The sequence below is a fragment of the Stylophora pistillata genome, chromosome 13 (assembly GCF_964205215.1).
Source record: "Stylophora pistillata chromosome 13, jaStyPist1.2, whole genome shotgun sequence".
Taxonomy (NCBI): domain Eukaryota; kingdom Metazoa; phylum Cnidaria; class Anthozoa; order Scleractinia; family Pocilloporidae; genus Stylophora; species Stylophora pistillata.
This window is the reverse complement of record NC_142531.1, coordinates 11,265,176-11,284,830: the sequence shown is the minus strand read 5'-3', so window position 1 is coordinate 11,284,830 and position 19,655 is coordinate 11,265,176. Positions and strand designations below refer to the sequence as shown.

At 39.0% G+C, this 19,655-nt stretch overlaps 1 protein-coding gene across 1 annotated transcript in view; it reads left to right on the top strand.

Moving 5' to 3' along the window:
* Window positions 1-19,655, top strand: part of LOC111322112 (uncharacterized) — a 118,064-nt gene that overhangs the window by 22,833 nt on the left and 75,576 nt on the right. The window contains exons 27-46 of the mRNA XM_022925166.2: window positions 578-724; window positions 935-997; window positions 1,901-1,992; window positions 2,683-2,809; window positions 3,598-3,783; window positions 4,215-4,340; window positions 4,915-5,069; window positions 5,741-5,879; window positions 6,325-6,627; window positions 7,391-7,474; window positions 7,939-8,163; window positions 9,314-9,454; window positions 12,270-12,515; window positions 13,475-13,567; window positions 14,582-14,665; window positions 15,294-15,439; window positions 16,150-16,339; window positions 16,618-16,932; window positions 17,445-17,723; window positions 18,623-18,949. Coding sequence (XP_022780901.2) covers window positions 578-724; window positions 935-997; window positions 1,901-1,992; window positions 2,683-2,809; window positions 3,598-3,783; window positions 4,215-4,340; window positions 4,915-5,069; window positions 5,741-5,879; window positions 6,325-6,627; window positions 7,391-7,474; window positions 7,939-8,163; window positions 9,314-9,454; window positions 12,270-12,515; window positions 13,475-13,567; window positions 14,582-14,665; window positions 15,294-15,439; window positions 16,150-16,339; window positions 16,618-16,932; window positions 17,445-17,723; window positions 18,623-18,949 — 3,468 coding nt within the window. The remainder of the gene's footprint in view (window positions 1-577; window positions 725-934; window positions 998-1,900; window positions 1,993-2,682; window positions 2,810-3,597; window positions 3,784-4,214; window positions 4,341-4,914; window positions 5,070-5,740; window positions 5,880-6,324; window positions 6,628-7,390; window positions 7,475-7,938; window positions 8,164-9,313; window positions 9,455-12,269; window positions 12,516-13,474; window positions 13,568-14,581; window positions 14,666-15,293; window positions 15,440-16,149; window positions 16,340-16,617; window positions 16,933-17,444; window positions 17,724-18,622; window positions 18,950-19,655) is intronic.

The following is a 19,655-nucleotide window of genomic DNA, read 5'->3' as shown; positions in this document are numbered from 1 at the left end:
TGAATATCTAGAGCTTCAAAAGATGATTAACAACACTGTCAGCTTCTTGCATGAATTTTTAACATTTCTTCAAACAAATAAAAAAATATGGAAAAACTGTGTTGCATGGAAGTGTTATGCATAAAATCTTATACAAGTACCAAAGGGGTCCTGCTAAGAGAGTTCTTGGCCTGTAACCTTCTCAGTTGTCCAGAAAAAGTGATAATCACAATCATACATAACTTGTTGTGATCCAAATGTAAGGTGTTACCATAAAATGGGTGTCTCAAAAGGAAAATAGTCCTCATAGCACTGGCATACCTCTTCAGTCAACTTTGTCTGAGATTACCTATTGATCACAGGGTTCTGTGGCATGTTTAAAAATATAACAATATTGTCATGTTTTACACCACAAGTTGCTGCCCAATTGTTTCAAGATCCTTAAAATCTCTTTGTTATCTAAAGGGTTTCCCTATTTCTTTATAAAATGTACAGATATCAGAAGAGGTTATGTGATCTCAATCTACTCTTCCAGGGCTTTCCAGGAAACATTTTGTTAATTTTATATATATTTGATGTGTTTAAAAATTTCTTACAGGAAATGAAGCAAGAACTTGTTGACTTCAAAGATGTCATTAGCTCCTTGCAACTTCTGAGTAAAAAGGTGGTTCCTCTGCCACAAAGAAAATCTAAATTAAAGAGCAAACTTTTGGTTGATCCAGTGTGCAGTTACAAGAATATGCAGGTAAGACTGGTGTGGACTTGTTGATGCAGTGGTTGGAATCTGTGACTTCTGATTGAAGTTGCTACCCTGAGTTTTGCACAGCTTGGTTATGAAGTATTTTATCGAGCATTTACTTGTTGGTAGTAAATTCAGTTTCATCTGAAATGTGGGATTTTCTTGTGCCATTGATGGCTTATTATTCACCCCTGGTATGCTGTTAAATCCTTTCAGAATATTGTCAACAAAGGTGAAGAATGTCTACTCCTGGATAATTCTGAACATCATTCTTGGAAAGTATGTATAGTTGTAAAAATAAAGACTTGTAATTAAATTGTAAGCAGTGATCAAGATCTTAAAACCAACAAACAAACAAAGACACACAGACAAGCTACTTGGCTGACTGATCAACAAACTCTCAGACAGACAGGCGAGTGGGTAGACAGAAAGGGAAACAATCAAGATCAACAGGTAAATAAACAAATGGGACACTCTGTTGGGGACAGATGTACAGATTGCAGGATTGTCATGAGGAGCTGGTGGGAGATGGAAACATGCCAACTGTCAGACCATTTTGTGCTGGCTTCTTAGTGAATTGTAGTCAAAGCTTAGAAGAAGTATTTTTGAACTGATGCTAACATCAATATCTAGCTAAAAAAATGTCACTCAAATATGTCCCAGAATGCTAGAAGTCACATTTCAGAGATTTTTAATTTCAAATTTTGGGGGAGCATGCCCTTGAACTCCTCCAAGAAAGCTGTTGCAAAATTCAATTCAGCCATCTACTAAGTTCAGATCGTGGACCTTTTACATTTTTGAATTACAACCGTGGACAGACAGACAGACAGACAAACAGGACCGACAGACAGACATGAACCACAAGACTGAATTGATCGACTTTAATCAATGAATACTTAATCAGAAACTTCTAACAGTGACAGAATAAAACGGGGCGGCCACGCTTAGTAAAACAACACAACGAGTACATAGCGAGTACAAGTTTCAACATGGCGGTTCTCTCATGCACTCGAGCACATGTTTTTTAACTGTCTCTGCGCATGTGCTGAACGCACACCGCAGGTTAATAATATTGCATTCTAGACTACTAGTCACCAGATTCCACAAAATAGGACAGATTTTTATAAAAACAGATGGATCATGGTATTTGTTTTTTAATGAAAACTGTGGAACCTTTGTCAGGTTACAAATGCCAGTGGTAGACAGTGTGAAGTTCCATCCGTTTGTTTCGTTATTCCTGCTCCAGATGTTGAGGCCACAGAATTTTCAACCAGGTAATGGTCATATATTTTAACTTTTATCCCTTTTGCTTATTAAATTAATGAAGAGTGCAGATTTCTTTTATAGTTTATTGGCTTTAGTATTATATTGTGTACAAGTGCATCTTTTTACTTTGAATAATTAAATCTCATGAATATTTAAAGAGTTCTTTGTTTTGAGGTACAGGTAAAGTCTGTTTGCGAGCCAGTGGCCCATCAGGCCAGCGCTTAACTCCGGTTTCTGTAGCCTGAAGCGACTAGGAGTATTTCTACTCCCCCCTGGATGGGTGCTAGTCCATTGCAGGGTTACCCCCAGCATTAAATTGCCGGTACCCATTTATACACCTGGGTGAAGAGAGGCACTGTGAGAGTAAAGTGTCTTGCCTAAGAACACAACACAATGTCTCCAGCTGGGGCTCGAATCCAGACCACTCGATCTGGAGTCAAGCTGTCTTGAGCTATAATTGCTTCTTATTGATTTTATTGCACCTAGGATTTCTTTTCAAGTTGTTTACGTATATTTGTATAAGTTGCCAATACAACAAGCTTATACCATAGTTGATTGCCTTGTGATCTTAATTAGCATGTAATACAATGAAATACTTTTCTATGCAAAGAAAATGATATGTTGAGTAGACAAGATGCGCAAGATACTGTATTGGCAAGTGTTTTAGCTACCATGTGGCCACTTTCCTATTTCACTAGGTTAGAAATTCAGTATAAACATTTACTGACACTGTGGAGAACAAGACACTGGAATTTAAAGCAAGCCCTTAGCAAAGAACAAGTTTTTACACAAGTAAAGGTTATTAAATCCACTTCTCCTGAGAAGGTTAGTTGGAGCAGTTTTGTATTAAAAAGGGTAACAAAGTTGGTACAGTTTGTATGAACAGTGAAGTATATGAGACTGGGACCTTGGCTCCAAGGATGGTAGTTAGCAGTGATCTACTCTAACAGAGCTTCACTCTACTTACACTTGGGTTGAGTTGTCGTTATCTCATCAGTGTGCATATTCTCCATACTGTTCTCTGTACATTTCCCAAGGTGCTGACAAGGAGAATTTGTTTAACAATCCAGAGCTTCTTTTGTTGTGATCATTTCCTTTATTCTCGCGACCTTAATGTTTGATTCAGGGATGACAACGTTCGGAGAAATTAGATGCTGGTCACTCTTGGGTTACTTGCCCACAAAAAAATTTAACCTTACCATAGTTAAACTTGAGCTAAAGCAAATCAAATTTTGGAAAACTCTGGCTGTAGTGTGAACAGGTTATAGTGAATTTTCAAAGATCAGGTGTTGTGTTAGGTGCTTAACTGGCCTATCATGCAGGGTTCCCTTTCATTGCACTGAAAAATTAAGTCTTCCAAAACCTTTGGTGGTAATACAACCTGGGTTAACATCATTATGGTCTGTTTTTGTGTGTACTACTTGGCTAGAAGGGTTTTTCCCCCCTGATGATTTCCCTACATCCAAATTTTTAAACTATGGGTATGATATGAACCTTGTGTTTCTAAGTGCTACATATCAGATTGAAAAGCCAAATTTTAAACTGGTATTTGAATATTGAGGTGTTAGATTAAAATGTTGGGATAAAATCCATGATCATCATATTCGTTTCAGGGCAAGATGCCACTTCTGGTAGGATCAAAAGATGTTGAACAGTTATTGAAAGATATCCAAATGCCTGATAACCAGGAAATAGCAGGCATCACAGAACGGCTAGAACCAGCTTCTGTGTCATTAAATGAAAGTGCTATAGAACCAGAGACCATGTTTGAAACACAAACTGTGCCGACGCTTGATAAGGTAGAGAGAATGAAAAAATGATTTTGCGCTGTCACAATTTCTTCATATATAGAGTAATTTTAATAGAGCGGTGAAAGTAATCCGGGATTATTTTGTTTTTGCTTTTCTTCGCTCTGATTGGTCGAGAGAACTTGCGCCACTCTCTCGACCAATCAGATGCGAACTGAAACCAATCACGACTTGGTCGCCCGCGTTTTCCCGCGCTTTAGGCAGTTTGATCGGTTCTACTTTGAGTTCTTATTGGTTCTTCAGGGTATTTTCCTCCCTTCTGATTGGCTATTGCGGTTACTTTGGTTTTGGTTTTACGACATTCAAACGAAAAGCACTCTAAACCTCTTTGCAATAAGTTAAACACACAAAAGTGCCCAAAACAAGACGCACACAATTTGTCAAAGTTATTGACATTTCGGGTGGTTTTTTTTACTTTTCAGCAAAGTGCTCAGAGCACTCTAAATGATCTAATTGCGTGGGTCAACAGAGCTGAGGAAGTTTTGAAAACAAAGTCACTTGAGACTCTAAACCAAAGAAGCCTGTCTAGCACTCTTCAGCAAGTTGAGGTGATTTATTCTTTACTTGTCCATACAATAGAAATACATTGCTATGCAATCATGCGGTAAACATGCACGAACTCAGTAACTAGTTATTTAAGCATTTGACCGCACTTTCCATCGATTTACTGGCGTAATAACCCACACTGGATGTTGGGGAGAGTATGAGAAATGTTTGTTGAACGTGAGGTGGAGACTAAAGAAAACTTGTAAGTTATAGTTTGCTGTGAGATGGAGCGTCGCAATCTTTAGGGTTAGAAGTAAGCAGCAGCTAACTATCTCTACTTTCTTTTCCGTATGCACTAGTTTTTGCATTTTGATTCTCATTATTGCAAGGAGTGCTTATCAAAACGCATCGCTGCATCACACGGAAGCATGTGTTGCATCTATAGAATCATGAAGGTATTCGACCTCATCGATCGCGACGTTTCGACTGCTTTGCTGCTAGTCTTCGTCAGGCTATAAGTGACACTGGCTTTGTATCGATAAGCAAACTATGGAACGTTCATTCATCGTATGAAATCTTTTTAAGATGTAATTTTTTTGTTCCCTGATAATCATGGTGTACGATGTTGCATTTTAGAAATTGCAAGAGGAGCAGAAACAAAGAACACCGCAGTACGACTCCTTGACACAATCTGTGGTGACTCAGATGGATCCTCAACTACAGAGTAAATTAGGTTTACTGTCGGAAAAATGGAAACACGTTAAGAAAGAGGCAAACATTTGGCACAAAATGTGAGTTTAGGCTAAATCAATTCTTAAACGCGTATTTTTCCCGCGAAATTCTTTCACTGTGATATATGTTCCAGGAGGCATTTGAACCCTGATCCGAATCGTTCAAAATGCTATCGACACTAACTCAATATTGGCTGTGTATTAATGATAGTACGTACAAGGATTTATGAATAGAAGAATAACGACTTGCGAATCAATATCATGGACTTCCAAATGCTTGGTGTTCTGTCAATCCCGTACTTATGTTCATGCCTGGGGCAATTCCGAGATTGCTTTGTGTTTGCTTTACTTCGCTTTCTGATTGGTTCAGAAAACTCGCGCCACTCTCTCCGCGCATCAGATGCAAAACTAAAACCGTTATCCCGCGCCTTAGGAAGTTTGGTTGTTTTTACCCTGGGCTTTCATTAGCTCTTACTGGTATTTTCCTTTCTTTTGATTGTCTGTTATGATAACTTTGGTTTGGATTTTACGAAACTCAATCTGAAAGCGTTCTTTGTCTTGTTTTGTTGTGCATGCTCTCGTCAGAGCTCGCCTAAGTTTCCAACAATCGCGTTTAGCCGGCGTCGAATTAACATTACTTTCTTCCTTTTGTACGTCGATCGTGCGAACTTGTCATAGTAGTTCTCATATCACTTGCTAATTCAGGCTCACTTTTTTTCACCAATCGATAGGCTTGTGTTTTTGCTGAACATCGCTGAACTGGTGACAGATCTTGAAAACAGTTTGCGACGCGTCGAAGTGATTCTTATTCAACAGCCGGGACTCACTGCTAACTTGAAGGACATTCAACATCAGACAAAAGTGATACAGGTAGCCAGAAATAACAAGACTATAATTCCTATCTTTTTCTTTCGCTCCCCCCCCTTTTTTTTTTTTTTTTTGAGAACCAAGCGAGTTGAGAAAACGCAACCTCAATTTTTAAGGATAAGATAGCGCTCTGAGGGGTTCTTACTTGGTCAGAATTTTTGTCATATGCAGCGTTTTTACGGAAACGATCATAGACCGTGGGATTTTTTTTCTCGAAAGCCGGTAAATTAAAAATAAAAATGTTTAATCAGAGTGCCATGTGATTAACAACTTACTAACCTCGCTTGTTTGAGTTGTTCTGAGGAATATTAGCTCCCTGTCGTTTTTGCACGGGCCTCGCTACATTTCTTCCTTACTGCCACGACCTCGGGCCAATCTCTAAAGCTACGTAGGGAAGCAGTTAGAATTAACAAAAGTGTAATTTTTTTTTTATTTTTTCAACCTACAGGAAGTACTCCAGACCGAAATAGAACCGAGAAAGGACAAAATTGACGACATTCGAAGATCACTGCCCGACTTAAAGGAATTTGAAAAGGCTAGAGTCCAGGCCGTTCTCGAGAGATGGCAAGCGGCTCTGAACGAGATTGATAACCGTCTCGGGGGCCTGGTGAAAGCTGAACACAAACTGGAGCAGTTTCAAGCTGGGTTGCAAAGTGAATTGGACTGGTTGAACAGAGTCGAGGAGAAAGTCCAAGACCGGGGCTGGAATACCGACCCTAGTAATGCTGAAAGTGTTATGGAGGAACTCACGGTGAGTCTAAAATTCTTGTTTTCAATGAAGTGTCGAAAAAACAAATCCAAAATTATCACAACTGCCAATCAGAATAAAGGTTGACATCGTCATAAACTAATAAGAACTCAAAGTAAAAACAGGCAACCTGCTGAAAGCGCGGGAAAACGGGATTGGTTTTTAGTTTTCAATCTGATTGGTTGAGATGGCGGCACGAGATTTTTCTAGACCAATCGCAGAGTGAGGTAAAGCAAAACCAAAGCAATCCTGGTTACTTTGAACACTCAACTGAAATTGTCTTTTATTTTATAAAATTATGAAGAATTCAGTCTCGTTTTGAAAAATTTTCAGTGCATCCTCGCAGCTTTTTACGATTTGCAAGAGAGCTTGTGGCCATTTGGTTCATTTGGTTCATATTCCAGCAACTAAGTAACTTTTTAACCCCTAACCTTCCAAGATCTGATCAGACACGTTATTCTCCCATTCTAGGTGACATACATTTTCCCTGTGAATTGTAAGAGGAATTTGGCGTTTCATCAAAATAACACCCTCTGGCTGATAAGAGTTTCTTTTATCGTCACTTGTTTGCTGGGTAATTTATCGAACTTAATCAATTCGTGATTTAAAAATGTGAGATGGACATAGCATCCGGCAATTAAGAGATGTTTGTTGACGGATAAATGCCTTTGCAACTGTAGGTCATAATGCAGTTCTTTTCGCCTACAAAGTTAAGGCTAGTAAGAAATCAGAAAACTGAATCGAGATTTTCAAATTTGTTTTTCAGTCCCTATACACGGATATACGAAGCCAGCAAGTACCAATCAAAACACTCTGTACTGTTGGACATGAATACTCAGACGAATCACAGGTGAGCATGGGCCTGAGTCACATTATGCCCAATCTCCTTTATTTCGTTTGGGATGAGATTACGAGATTTTAGCGCGCGGATGACCCGACTAGAGCCTAATCCTCCCTCATATATCTTTGATTTTAAGACGCCCCTATTAATCTGTGCTCAGATCTGAACATAAATTCAAATAAGTAGTTGTTGGAATATTATATTTTTTTGAGAGGTGTTACTTCCTAGCTAATTTAACCCTTTAAATCTCAAGATCTGATTGTAAAATCTCCCTCGAGTTGCTACACATTTCCTTGTGAATTAGTCACATGAATTTGGTTTCAGATCAAGATAACAATTTCAACCAGATAAATTTGAGTATTCTCATCACCTGTTCACACTATAATGTATGGATGTTAAAGGGGGAAATTACATGTTAATCACTTCTGAGAATTAAAGGAGTAAAGCTAAATATTTTTGGTGCTTGTTGCTAGATGTGGGAAAGGAACCTTGAGGAGTACCGTCATAGCCTGCATCACTTACCAGAGTCCAGAGAAGCTATCAACCCCCTCTTGGAAAGTGCCCAGAAGGGCCGAGAAGAAATAATTTCATCCCTGATGAGCATGAACGCTCGATACGAAAAACTCTTGAATGAAGTGCAGTTTGCCATGGAGAACCTTGTGGAGACCTTGAAAAGACACGGAAAAGAACACAAAGAAGTAAGTTGGTGCATTTCACAAATTAATCTTACTCTTTTCTTCTAAACGAAATTTGAACCAGAGGCTCATCTGTTCTTAAGTACTTCCCGACTATTATTGCCCGATTATCGTGGTGAATATGTACTTTATTTACTTTAACTCTGCACTGACAACAGATTGTGACGTGTCAGGAGCCCATTACTTGTAGCGGTAATGGGCGCTGAGACGTGTTTAGTCTGCCTCACCAGGTATTTTTCTTGAACACTTCAACAGACTGCGCCACTAATGGTTCATAAACCTTGTCTCTTTTTTTAACGTCTCTCTTTAAATCTACTTTAAGGAGCTTTACTGTGCTTAAAACGCCGCGTTTGGATTAATCCATTGCAGCACCTTTTAGTTTGCTATTTCGACCCCATTCCGAGGTCTTTCACAGTTGTAATTGTCATCCAGATTACAAGGTATTTTTTTTTACAGTTATGGCAGTGTACGAGACCTGCCCCCCCTTTTTTTAACATTTTTGTTGCATAAGTCAACTCGGAAAAGAAAAGGTGCAAAACATTTACCCATGATCGCAAGCGGTTCACAGCCGTTCGAGCTGCCAATTGAAACTAGAAACACCCAACTGTTTTTTATTTGTCCAAGCTTTTTACTGAACTTTTTTGTACTGAAACTTATTTTTCGTCTTCCTCCTCCAATCCTATTATCGTAATGGGATGAGTGCACATTTTGTTCCAGTTTTTTAAATATTCGGTAACAATCGGATGGTATTTTTCAAGATAAAAACATTTGTAAGTGTTAAATAGCTGTTTTTTTGTATTGAGTTTCTTGAGAGAAAGCATCGTTGTTAGAAAACTTACTGCCATCCAGAATTTTACAAATTTTTATCATTCGAAACATGAAATAAACCCGAGCATTTGAGCACCCTTTTAAATGATTATGGTTATTTTTAATGCGATTATAAAGTGGTCGTTACTTTCCCAGCTTACCATTGTACGCGCATTAATCTCATCTATATTTCGCACGGTCTTAATGTGAATGTCATTTTGGATTAAATTAAAACTGTTGATTATCGTGACAACTGGCCTTCTTAGGTTCACTGCATGACAATCACCCAACATTGGCGTGACGTTCAGTCAAACCTTTTTTTGACGTTCACTTTTTACTTGTTCAGGTTGAAGAGGCGTGCTTACAGTGGTGTTCCTCGATACAGCACTTACTTGATTGGCTGTCCGACACAGAGAAAATCCTGCTAACGCAATCGGCCTCCCCCGCAGATGTCAAAGAATTAGAAGAACAAATTGAAGAACAGAAGGTAAGATCAACATGATGATGATAGATTTTTAGGGTGAATTTTGGTAACGTTAATCAATTGGTATATCTTTAGAGAATAGTTTCTTAACCGACCCAAACCATAGAATCAATTTATTGCAAGAGAAGATCTCATTTTCAAACTACTCTCGCTAGATAAAAGGCTACTTACGCCATAACTCAAATGCTCCCAGGTTTCCGCTATAACTAGAGTGAGACAATTACAATAATGGTATCAGCTTTTTAACGGTGGAAGTTTTACAGATTTCCTCGCACCTTTGGCATGCCCCTGTTTTGATAGCCACTGGGGGTCACGGTCCGAAGGTCAGAGTCGAATTTAGCGGTAAATGGAATGGTCCTATAGCATTATACCTGGCTTGCTTTCATTTGATTGGCTGCATGTCACTGTGAGAAGTCTTACATACGTGAAAGGTTTTGCTTAAAAAGTCTCGAAAGAATCATCAAACATCCCGCTTTTTATCATCAACCACAGAGTAGGAATGACAATTTAGGGTATACCCATATTTCCACATGATAGTGCATGTACTATTCGACTCTGACCAACATGTGACTTCTCCTTGAGAAGGTGAGAAAAGACAGGTTTGTCAGTGAGAAGTGGTATCTTGATATAGAAGCTAAGTCTCCCAACTGCTCTACAAAGTATTATAGCAACCAGAATGGAGAATTTCGAAGTGGATCGACGAAATAAACAAATCTAGAAGAAACTTCTTCTGAAACCGTCTAGTCGCTCAGTGGTATGTAATCTATCAACTGAAAACTTAGATTTATTTCTCATCCTCAGAGATTTGAGTCTGTATTTGAGATTTAAAGCTTAGGAATTAATTAACAAGGATATATGAAACCAGATAGCTGTTTGTTTTGTAAATTTTTTTTAGTTCTTTAGGCGAGAAGGCTTTTTGTTGTTATTGTTTCGGACACAGTTCATTCATAAGTTAGAATCGTAAATCCAAGGGAGTTTTTCAAACGCATTTACTCTCGCGCATTTCGCACCCTCAGTATTCGACTCCCTTGAGACCAGTTCCTCAAGAAAGCCAAACGATGTCGCACTAATCTGCATGTAATCAGCAAACAGTCGTTTCTGGTGATTTTAATAATCACGGAAAACAAACAAGACGCCTGTCTGAATCATGATTGAAGTTTAAAACAAGGAAGGTTCCATCACAGAGAGCCAGTGATCAGGCGCGAAAAGAGGTTGTCAAGGCTGTTCTCGTTTAGTCAGCCCTCAACCACGGAAATTGTGTCGAGGAATGTTACTCTGTGTTTTAAACTACGTTGATTATTCCATTTGGTGGTGTTGAAGGTTCCAGTGAAGAGAGGGACGCGATGTTTTGTAACTTGAAACCCAGGTTCGACAACTTATGTATTCCTTCTTATTAACGGCTCAAAGTTGGTCCGAATTGTTCTTTAATTGTTACTTTTGATCGGCTGTAACTGCGAAATAGACTGCGCTGAGGCTAAGTGTACTCGCTCGAAAGTTTGGTGACGTCCTTTACACCGATCTGTTTAAGACATCAACGAGTAAGAAATTCAGATCAGCCGAGTTGTAGAATCGAAAATCTGAGCCCTCTCTCTGTTTGTCATGGAAAGGTCGCGCTCTTCTTTCGAACAGTAGCATGAATGCGCAAGCAAATCAAGTTAAAACACAGCAAAAGATTGTTTGCATTACAGAAGAACTCAAGAGCCGTTCACGTCAGTAGGATGCTGCTTGCTTTACTCTCGAACTGCCAAAGATCTTTGCATAACTTTTCGCGAGACTTTAAGTCTACATTAGACATTAACTTCGAAAACTTCCCTTTGAGTAGCGTATTAAATCCCATAATCGCTGCAATTTCACGCTAAATCCCCATGAGTTAACTTGAATTTTTAAAATTTATTTGCATTTTAATGAAATGTGGACAGTATTGACACAGTATTTGATTTACGGACATTTTGCTCCGAGAGTACCTTTATAACAAGCAAATACTTTATAACTGACGTAATGTGGCCTTGAGAAATTGGCTATAATTTTTTTATTACTATTTCATCCTGTATTCATATACCTTTATAACTAATTAGATTATGCAATCACTTGAGAAATATCAATCACTTCCGAGGGCTGCCTTGTTATTTTTAAGGATGTTTATCATTTGAGTGAATTTCGACAAAAACTCTGCCAAATTTTTTAGTTGCTTTGTTGAATCTGTTTCAATCTTTTCCAAGTATAGTCATCCTTGTACTATCGTTGTTTATCACTAACTATTGTGTTTTTCTGTTCTTCCGAGGTAATATATTTTAGTGTCCCTCAATCTGAAGGTTATTAAGCACTTCAAGAAACTTTTCTTATGATACTGTTAACATACAAACATGAGTGAACTTCATTTTGTCTCGAATGTTAAGAGTGGTGTGTGGTGCTAACATTTACGAGCTCGCCATTTGAATGTATGGTTAGATAGCAAGTTAGACAACAAGCGAAATTGCCAATTACTTGAATTATTCAAAACCTACTTTACTATTCATTTATAAAGGAGCTCCTTTGATTGAAAATACTCTACTATCTTGAAAAGGTTTCAACCGGCAGCCGTTAACTCGCATGAGTGACTAAGGCAGAATTTCTCCTTACAATGTCAATACAAAAAAGAGCAGATAAGTGATGAGAATAAAGAAAATTATCAACAAGGGGATTATTAACTGATCCAATACCAAATTCTCCAAACTAATATCAGAATTGTATGGCGGACGGTAAGAATTACTTATGAGATATTGGAATCTGGGGAGTAAAAGAGTGAAAATTATGAAAAATTGTTCGTTTCCTCATCCAGAGATTTACCAAGGCAGTTTATGAAAGGAAGAAACCAGTGGAAGTTATGCTCGAGCAGAGCAAGCAGTTCTTGAAAGGCAGCGGTCAGCTTCTATCGCCCACGAAGAAAGCCGAACTTGACTCGAAGATGAGCATATTGGAAGCGAGGTGGGGACGACTGCAAGCCGAGCTCGACAATCGGTACATGAGACTTGTGAGGATCCACGAAAAGCTAACGAATTTTGAAGAATTGCTACATCCTTTCTTGGTATGCTCATTATTTTTTTTTAAAAAGTTGCAATATAAAGAAGAATATTTAAAAAAAATGCCCTCAACTTATGCGAATTCTTTTGCCTCATGAACAGTCCTCAATATTTGAATCCATTTGTGGTCGGCGAGCGCTCGGGTCCTGACGCTTGTGGATTAACCGAGATCTAGCCTAAGGGCTTGCCTTAATGGCGCTCGGGTCCTGACGCTGGTGGATTAACCGAGATCTAGCCTAAGGGCTTGCCTTAATGGCGCTCGGGTCCTGACGCTGGTGGATTAACCGAGATCTAGCCTAAGGGCTTGCCTTAATGGCGCTCGGGTCCTGACGCTGGTGGATTAACCGAGATCTAGCCTAAGGGCTTGCCTTAATGATTTTAAGACTCTTTTAAGAATCAGCCCATGACGTTGGCTCTTTACCGAGGTAGAGCATTAAAGGAGACAAAATTTGCCAGAAAAGTGGCATAACCAAACAGCCCCTTTGCAACTCTATTCTGTGTTCTTCAGTCACAGAGTGGAATTTTACGCATGCATTTTCAGGTTACATCACACACATCCCTTTGCTCGTTGAGCAAAGGAAGTAGGATCTTTGAAAGCTGGCCTTCATGTGATAAAAGCGCTCGGATATTTTGAAATGTGTTTAATGGTGCAGCGTCACCATTTGATGTTTCTTGAAACATTTTGCTGGAGTTTCTTAAGGTTGTCAACTGCATTCTGCATCAAATATTTTCATCCAGGTTTCGTTTTGGTTCATCGCTGCCTTTTTCGTGATTTTCTCTCTCGCGAAGTAAATTACTTCAAGTTTAAGGTAGCTCTGAAGTGCGACAAACATTGATTCAGAATACCATGATGCCGTAAAACAAAACCCTGAACAAGGTCTGGGCAGCGTTAAGTGCGATTCGCACACAATTCCAGTTTCTGTTGTATTTGTTCATTTTAGTGAAGTTGTTGGTCTGTTTTCAGGCTTGGCTCAAGAAAGCAGAGGATCAGGCCAGTGCTATTCTTCTCGATGCCAAAAATATCCAAAGAGCACAGGACAAACTTCTCATTCACAAGGTTTGTGTGTCCGGATGTAGAGAGATTTGGTTCATTGAACATGGCTTTCCATCAAGAATACGGAACAGTGAAATAATAAGCTTAACTTTTCATTTTCTTGAGGTTTGAGACTCATTGTCTATTCTTCATGACTGTAACCTTTAATCGTCACTTGTGAGTGACAGATAAGACTTTGTGCTCTCTTCATTCGCTTGAGTATGTCGCGCAACAATTTTCTTAGTCACACAACACCAGTAATACAATATGTATCGAAAAATAGGGGTTCCGATATTTTCCTTCCACCAAGCCTCGTGGAGCGGGTAAACGATCAAAGAAAGGACTCATTCATGCCTGTAGATTTTAATTAATGGATTAGGTGAGAAAGTTATGTCACAATTAGTAGAGAGGCATTTCCGCAATACTACTTTCACTGACTATTAATGCGTAATAGGTCAGACAATCTTTGTTTTCATAAGAATTATTCTCAGAAAAGAATGGCCCACTTTAATGGAATTGCAAGATTTTTACGCGGATTCGGAGATTAACTCAAAAACTCAGTATAAATATTACATCCATTTTTCCGCTTCAAGATATTCCGCACAGAGATGCTTCCTTACGTCAAACATCTTACACGAAGAACCCTTCACTCGCCAAAATTTTCGCTTCCAGTAAAACTTGCGCAAAGAGAAACTCTTCTGCTCTTCTCCATTTTCCTCTTAATTTACGCTCAAAGCGACACTTGCCAATTTTAAACAAGGAATTTTTCCATCGTGCTTTCTTTTTTCTTGACATGATTATTTTTGTATCCGTTTTGGCGCATTTGACATTTTTAAAATGTAAATATTTACCAAAGTAAGCGGTCTTTGGACGAAGTAAAGGGATTAATTTGGGGTTTGTTTTCTTGTTTTCGTTTTATCCATGTTTGGTAATGGCGAAACTAAATTACAGTCAACAATAGGCTGACCTTGGAAAACGTTACTTGTATTCGCAATGCAATTATGTTTCTAAAAGTGCTTTCGTTTCGTAACAATTTAGCATTTTGTCGACGACGTGAAAGATCACGAACGTGACTTAAAGGAGGTGAACCAGAGTGGCGAGGACTTCCTACACGAAGCAAAGGTGACCATTTCTCTTTGTCTTTTGTAACAATCGTCTACAAGAAAGTGATTTTTGATCGCAGACCTGTGTGTAACAGTAACTCACCGGCCGATATGTTATGAGTGGAATTGACTTAGAAACCCAAAAATTTTAATTTGTGCATTATTTGATTTCTGTATTCATTTTTTAAGTTCTCAATAGTGGTGATAACCTTTTTATACGAGTGTTTTCAAGCTTTGCCACCAGTATTTGTTAGCCTACTTTTCTTTTCATGTACTGGGAACGGTGGTATGTTTTTTTTTTTTCTTAAAATGAATTGTGTCCAATGCACTTCCCATTTGATAATTACTGTTCATGACGTCAAGTCGGGACCGTCGAGTTAGAGCATTCGTGGAGCTAGAGGGATTCGTGGAGCACTCTACACTTTGTCAGTACTCTCTAACTTTTCAGTACCTATGTGAACGTTTGCAATCTCTTGGATGAGCACGGTTGACTAAATTTTTCCTATGGAAACCGACTAGGAATATATTTTGTAGGATAATGTATTTAAAGCAGCAATGAAAATGCTTACTTTTTCTTCTCATGCATTTGTATTTGTAAGAAATGTATAGGCCAGAACACAGTGGTTTAACTCTATTCATTTTTTAAGGTTTTCCACGCAGAGCTCGAGCGTTCTGTTGCCACATTAGAATCCGCAGACGTTACATCGCCCGCGCAAGTTAGTATAGCGGTCCCTAATGAAAAGTCCTGGGTACTAGAGAACAAGCTTGCCGATATTAACGAGCGCTACAGCAGGTAGAGAATAATTCCTTGACTTCTTTATTCTCAGTTTGTTTTGATAGCGTTTGTGATTTCTTTCTTTTTTTTTTTTAAAAAACATTTCAGTTTACCCTTTATGAAGAAGGGAACGTTACAAATCGTACAACCTTTTAGAAATTTATGCAAATCAAATCTTGTTTACCGCTCAGACATTCCTGATTGTAAAATTTCGTTTGAGCCAAATTTCCTTCTACAATTTCCACGTGTTACATTTCATGTGGCACTTAACAGTTAGTGGAATCACTTTGCGGCGTACTTGTTGACATTTGACTCCGTATTGAGAGGTAAAAGTTGAGTCGGTCCTTTGTGTTGTGTCCTCCTCCTCCAAGGGAAACTTGAGAAATTGCAGAGATAACATTCGGTGCTCTAACACCCCATCTACCGAAGATGGAACTGCAAGGAGAACCTCCGAAAGTTAAGACCCACCAGCCTCAAAAGATTTACCCCTTTGCAACCCATCAGCAGCACGCATAATCTCCATACTGCTCTCTATACATTTCCTAGGGTGCTGACAAGGAGAATTTGTTTAACAATCAATCGGCTTTAGGTAGTGATCATGTCCTTAATTTTCGTGAACATGATGTTGGATTCAGGGGTAGTATTGTAATTAGAAATTAGATGCTAGCATTCTCAAGTGGTTAAAGGATAAATCTTGTGCGACTAAGTTATTTTTTTCCTTCTTGCAGGCTTCTTTTGCTGATTAGTGAACAAGGAACTATCTTAGACCGATCATGGCGGCAATTGCGTGAGTATGACAGTCAAGCCACACAAGTGATACCTTGGTTGAACAAAGCAGAGGACACATTAGCCCGGTACATGGCGCATCCTGTGAAGTCGGATCCAACAGCTATTAAACAGCAAATCACAGAACTTAAGGTACCCAGAAATGATCATAGAGTGCGTTTTGACTCATGTGGCCTTCAGAACAAAGATGGAATATCGAAGCGAGCTAATGAGAGCAAAATTAAGAAGCAAAGTGTCTAAAGCGAGGGATAACGCGAGTAACAAAGACATTACTCTTGTTGCGCTAAGCTTTAAACCTTTTGACCACGTAAATAACGAAGTGGGTGGGGTGGTCATACGGGCACATTTTAGCTGAAGAGCTAACACGCATCAGGGGTTGTTGTCCTCATCTTGATTTGTTTTCTCGGTAGGTTCTGCAGACAGAGGTCAATTTACATCAGGCGGAGATCGTAGCTGTAGGTGTACTCGGCCACAGTGTCCAAGGACTGATTCGAACGCCTGAGTTTGAACGAGGGAAGACGATAAGCCAACGATATGATGAGTTGTGTGCAAACATCAATGTCTACCAGGAAAAATTGCAGGCAGCGCTCACCACCTCACAGAACTTCAAGGATGGATTAGAGGTTGCGATCAAGGCTCTAACTGAACTTAAGAAACAACTTGACAAAGTTCCACCCGTGTCACGCAATTTGATTGAACTCAGGAACCAGGCTCAGCAGTTTAAGGTAACGGGACTAACATTACAAGTGCTTCAACTTAAAATGGTACTTTTGCTTGACGCTCTTTTCATTCTTTTAGAATTTTTGTGTTAGTCATGAAGCATCCAATCAGAAAAACAACTTTTACATGCCTATTCGAATCTGTCTCTTGGCCCGTGAACTCACAAGATAGGATAAGAAATTCTTGACTATGTCTGGTTTACACTGCCATAGTGATTCAGTCAGAAAATTTGGTGTGATTACACCCTCCAGCCGATGCGTACGTTTATTTTTGTCAATTCCTTGCTCGCTAGCCATCTTGCTTTCCAGATCTTATTAATAATTCTACTTACTGTCCTCTGTACAATTCTTATGATGTTAGTTCAGAGAATTTGGTATTGGATCAACTAACAATCCCCTAAGTGATATTTTTCTCTATTCTCATCTCTTGGTTGCTTTGATATCGTATTGATCTTGTTAGGAGAAATTCTGTCTTGGTCGCTTGGGAGTTGAAGGGTTAATGTTTTGAAATTTCCCAGATTCTTCAGGTAGAAGTCAACCGCAATGGAACATCTGTAGAAGCTCTGAACGACATGTTCAACTCACAAAAGAAGAAGCAGAAAGAATCCAAATTAAAACAGCTCAACAAGCTCTGGGTTGAAGTACTGGAAAGATCTGACAATCGAAAGGAAGAACTCAAGAGTGTGTTTATCATGATCGCAAAAGACTTTGAACGCTGGGAACTGGGTATGATCAAGAGGCTTGACTCCGGCGAACTGGTGACCAGTGATATCCTGGTGTTTGAAGAAAAGTTACAGGTTAGAGACTTTGTTCAGGGTTCTAAAAGCTTTGCTGAACATATCCTGACAGTTTTAAGAAATTTTTGGTATGGTGCGGAGGGGCCTTCGGTTCTTAGTATCGCCTACTTTGTATAACAAATGAAGAAAGGGGCTAAGTTTCTAAAGAAACTTTGGCATTGCGTCGGTGGGGGTATTACAAGATAATTTATTCATTTGTATTACAAGATAATTTGATGTTATCAACTTGGTCAGTAGTATAAATTGGTCACCGTAAAGAGTCACCGTAAAGAGTTATCGCTGACGTTTCGAGCGATAACCTTTTTTTTGAGAGAAACGTCACCTCTATAAACTCTTTACAGTTTCAAATTTACACCATGAACTCAGTTGATAACATCAAGTTACTTTCTATCGCAATCTGATTGCTCAAAATCATATTGATAACCCTGATTAGTATGATTCTCATTGTCGCATGACCTTGTTTTACCTGTGAACATCTCCGATTTTCTAATGACGAAGTGATACACCAGAGGCTTCGTTAAAAGCGGGTTTCCGTCGGTCAACCGCTGTCTGTTAAGCCTGTGAGCAGGTTCTCGTGTTTGGGTTTCGCCTTACGGCCCCTTCTCCATGCACAGCCTCCTGTCACATCCTCGGCTGCCTCTTATGGGAAAAGTTGCTGAAACCTCCGGATACACCCTACGCTAATCTAATCGAAATTTTAATTAGTTTGGTAAATAAACTCTATATCTTAGATGTTCGAAATCTTATTTTTAATATACCCCAGTCAGTTCAAATTCCGGCTTAATAAGATGGCTTTGCTGCTTATCTTTCACTTCAGAAAAGAGGGTATCGGGACAATGAACCATTTTTTTTTATTTGCTTAGTAATAAATACTCAACCTGTATTTTTTTCCTTTTCAGCATTTCCAAGACGAAGTAGAAAAGATGCGCCCAGCCTTCCAATCCGTAAACCAAGGGGGTCACGAACTCATTAATCTGGAGAAGAACAAGCAACAGTCCATAATCCTTGAAACACTAGACCGTGTGAACAAGAACTGGCAGACTCTTGCGATTAAACTGCTCAATACCACGGCAAAGTTTGACGAGTTACAGGAACAGTCTGAAAAGTTTTACACTGTCTACAAAACTGTCACTGTATGGTTGGACAGAATGGAAATGAGGCTTGTCTCCATGCCTCCCGTGGGTCTGGACCCAGATGTACTCAGTGAGCAGATGAAAGAACAGAAGGTAGAAAAATAGAAAATTAAAATGTGAAATCCGTTGTAGTTTTGATGTCAACGTGGACATGGATAAGGCTTCAGGAGGCTAGAAATAGCTGTTCAGTTAGAAATTAGAATAAATGATCCCGCCGAAATTACTGAAGCAAATTTTCCTTTCACCTGTTCGCTGTATGGTTAAGTATAGAAAAAACCTGCCGGATGCGAAATTTCGTTCAACTCTCAGTGATCTTCTTGAGGAGTCTCTTTGCAAAGTTATGTTCTTCGCTAATGTCAGGGCTCGACACTAACTTTTCAACTTACTGGCCAAGTGGCGAGTGACATCTTTGATGTTTTTAGATGTTACGACAGTTTCAGTTTGTTTACTTGCCAAACTGGCTAGTGGAAATTGAAAACCACTAGCCAAAACTGAATTTCTACTAGTCTGTGGCTAGTGGGCTACCTTTGGTGTCGAGCCCTGAATAATGTGGTTCTTAACTCTTTACCTCAGCATCAGTATCAATATTCTGTCTACATTTCTTTTTACATTTCCTTTGGTACTAATAAGGGGAATTTGTTAAGCAATCGAAGCTTCTTAGGTTGCCGTCTATTTCCTCAATTCTTTTGATCTTAATGGATAATTCAGCAATATTATTGTAAGTAAGACTATATGCTGGTCACTTTAAAGGGTTTAAAGAGTTAAAAATTTATTGAATCGCGTTTGAATTCATTTTGCA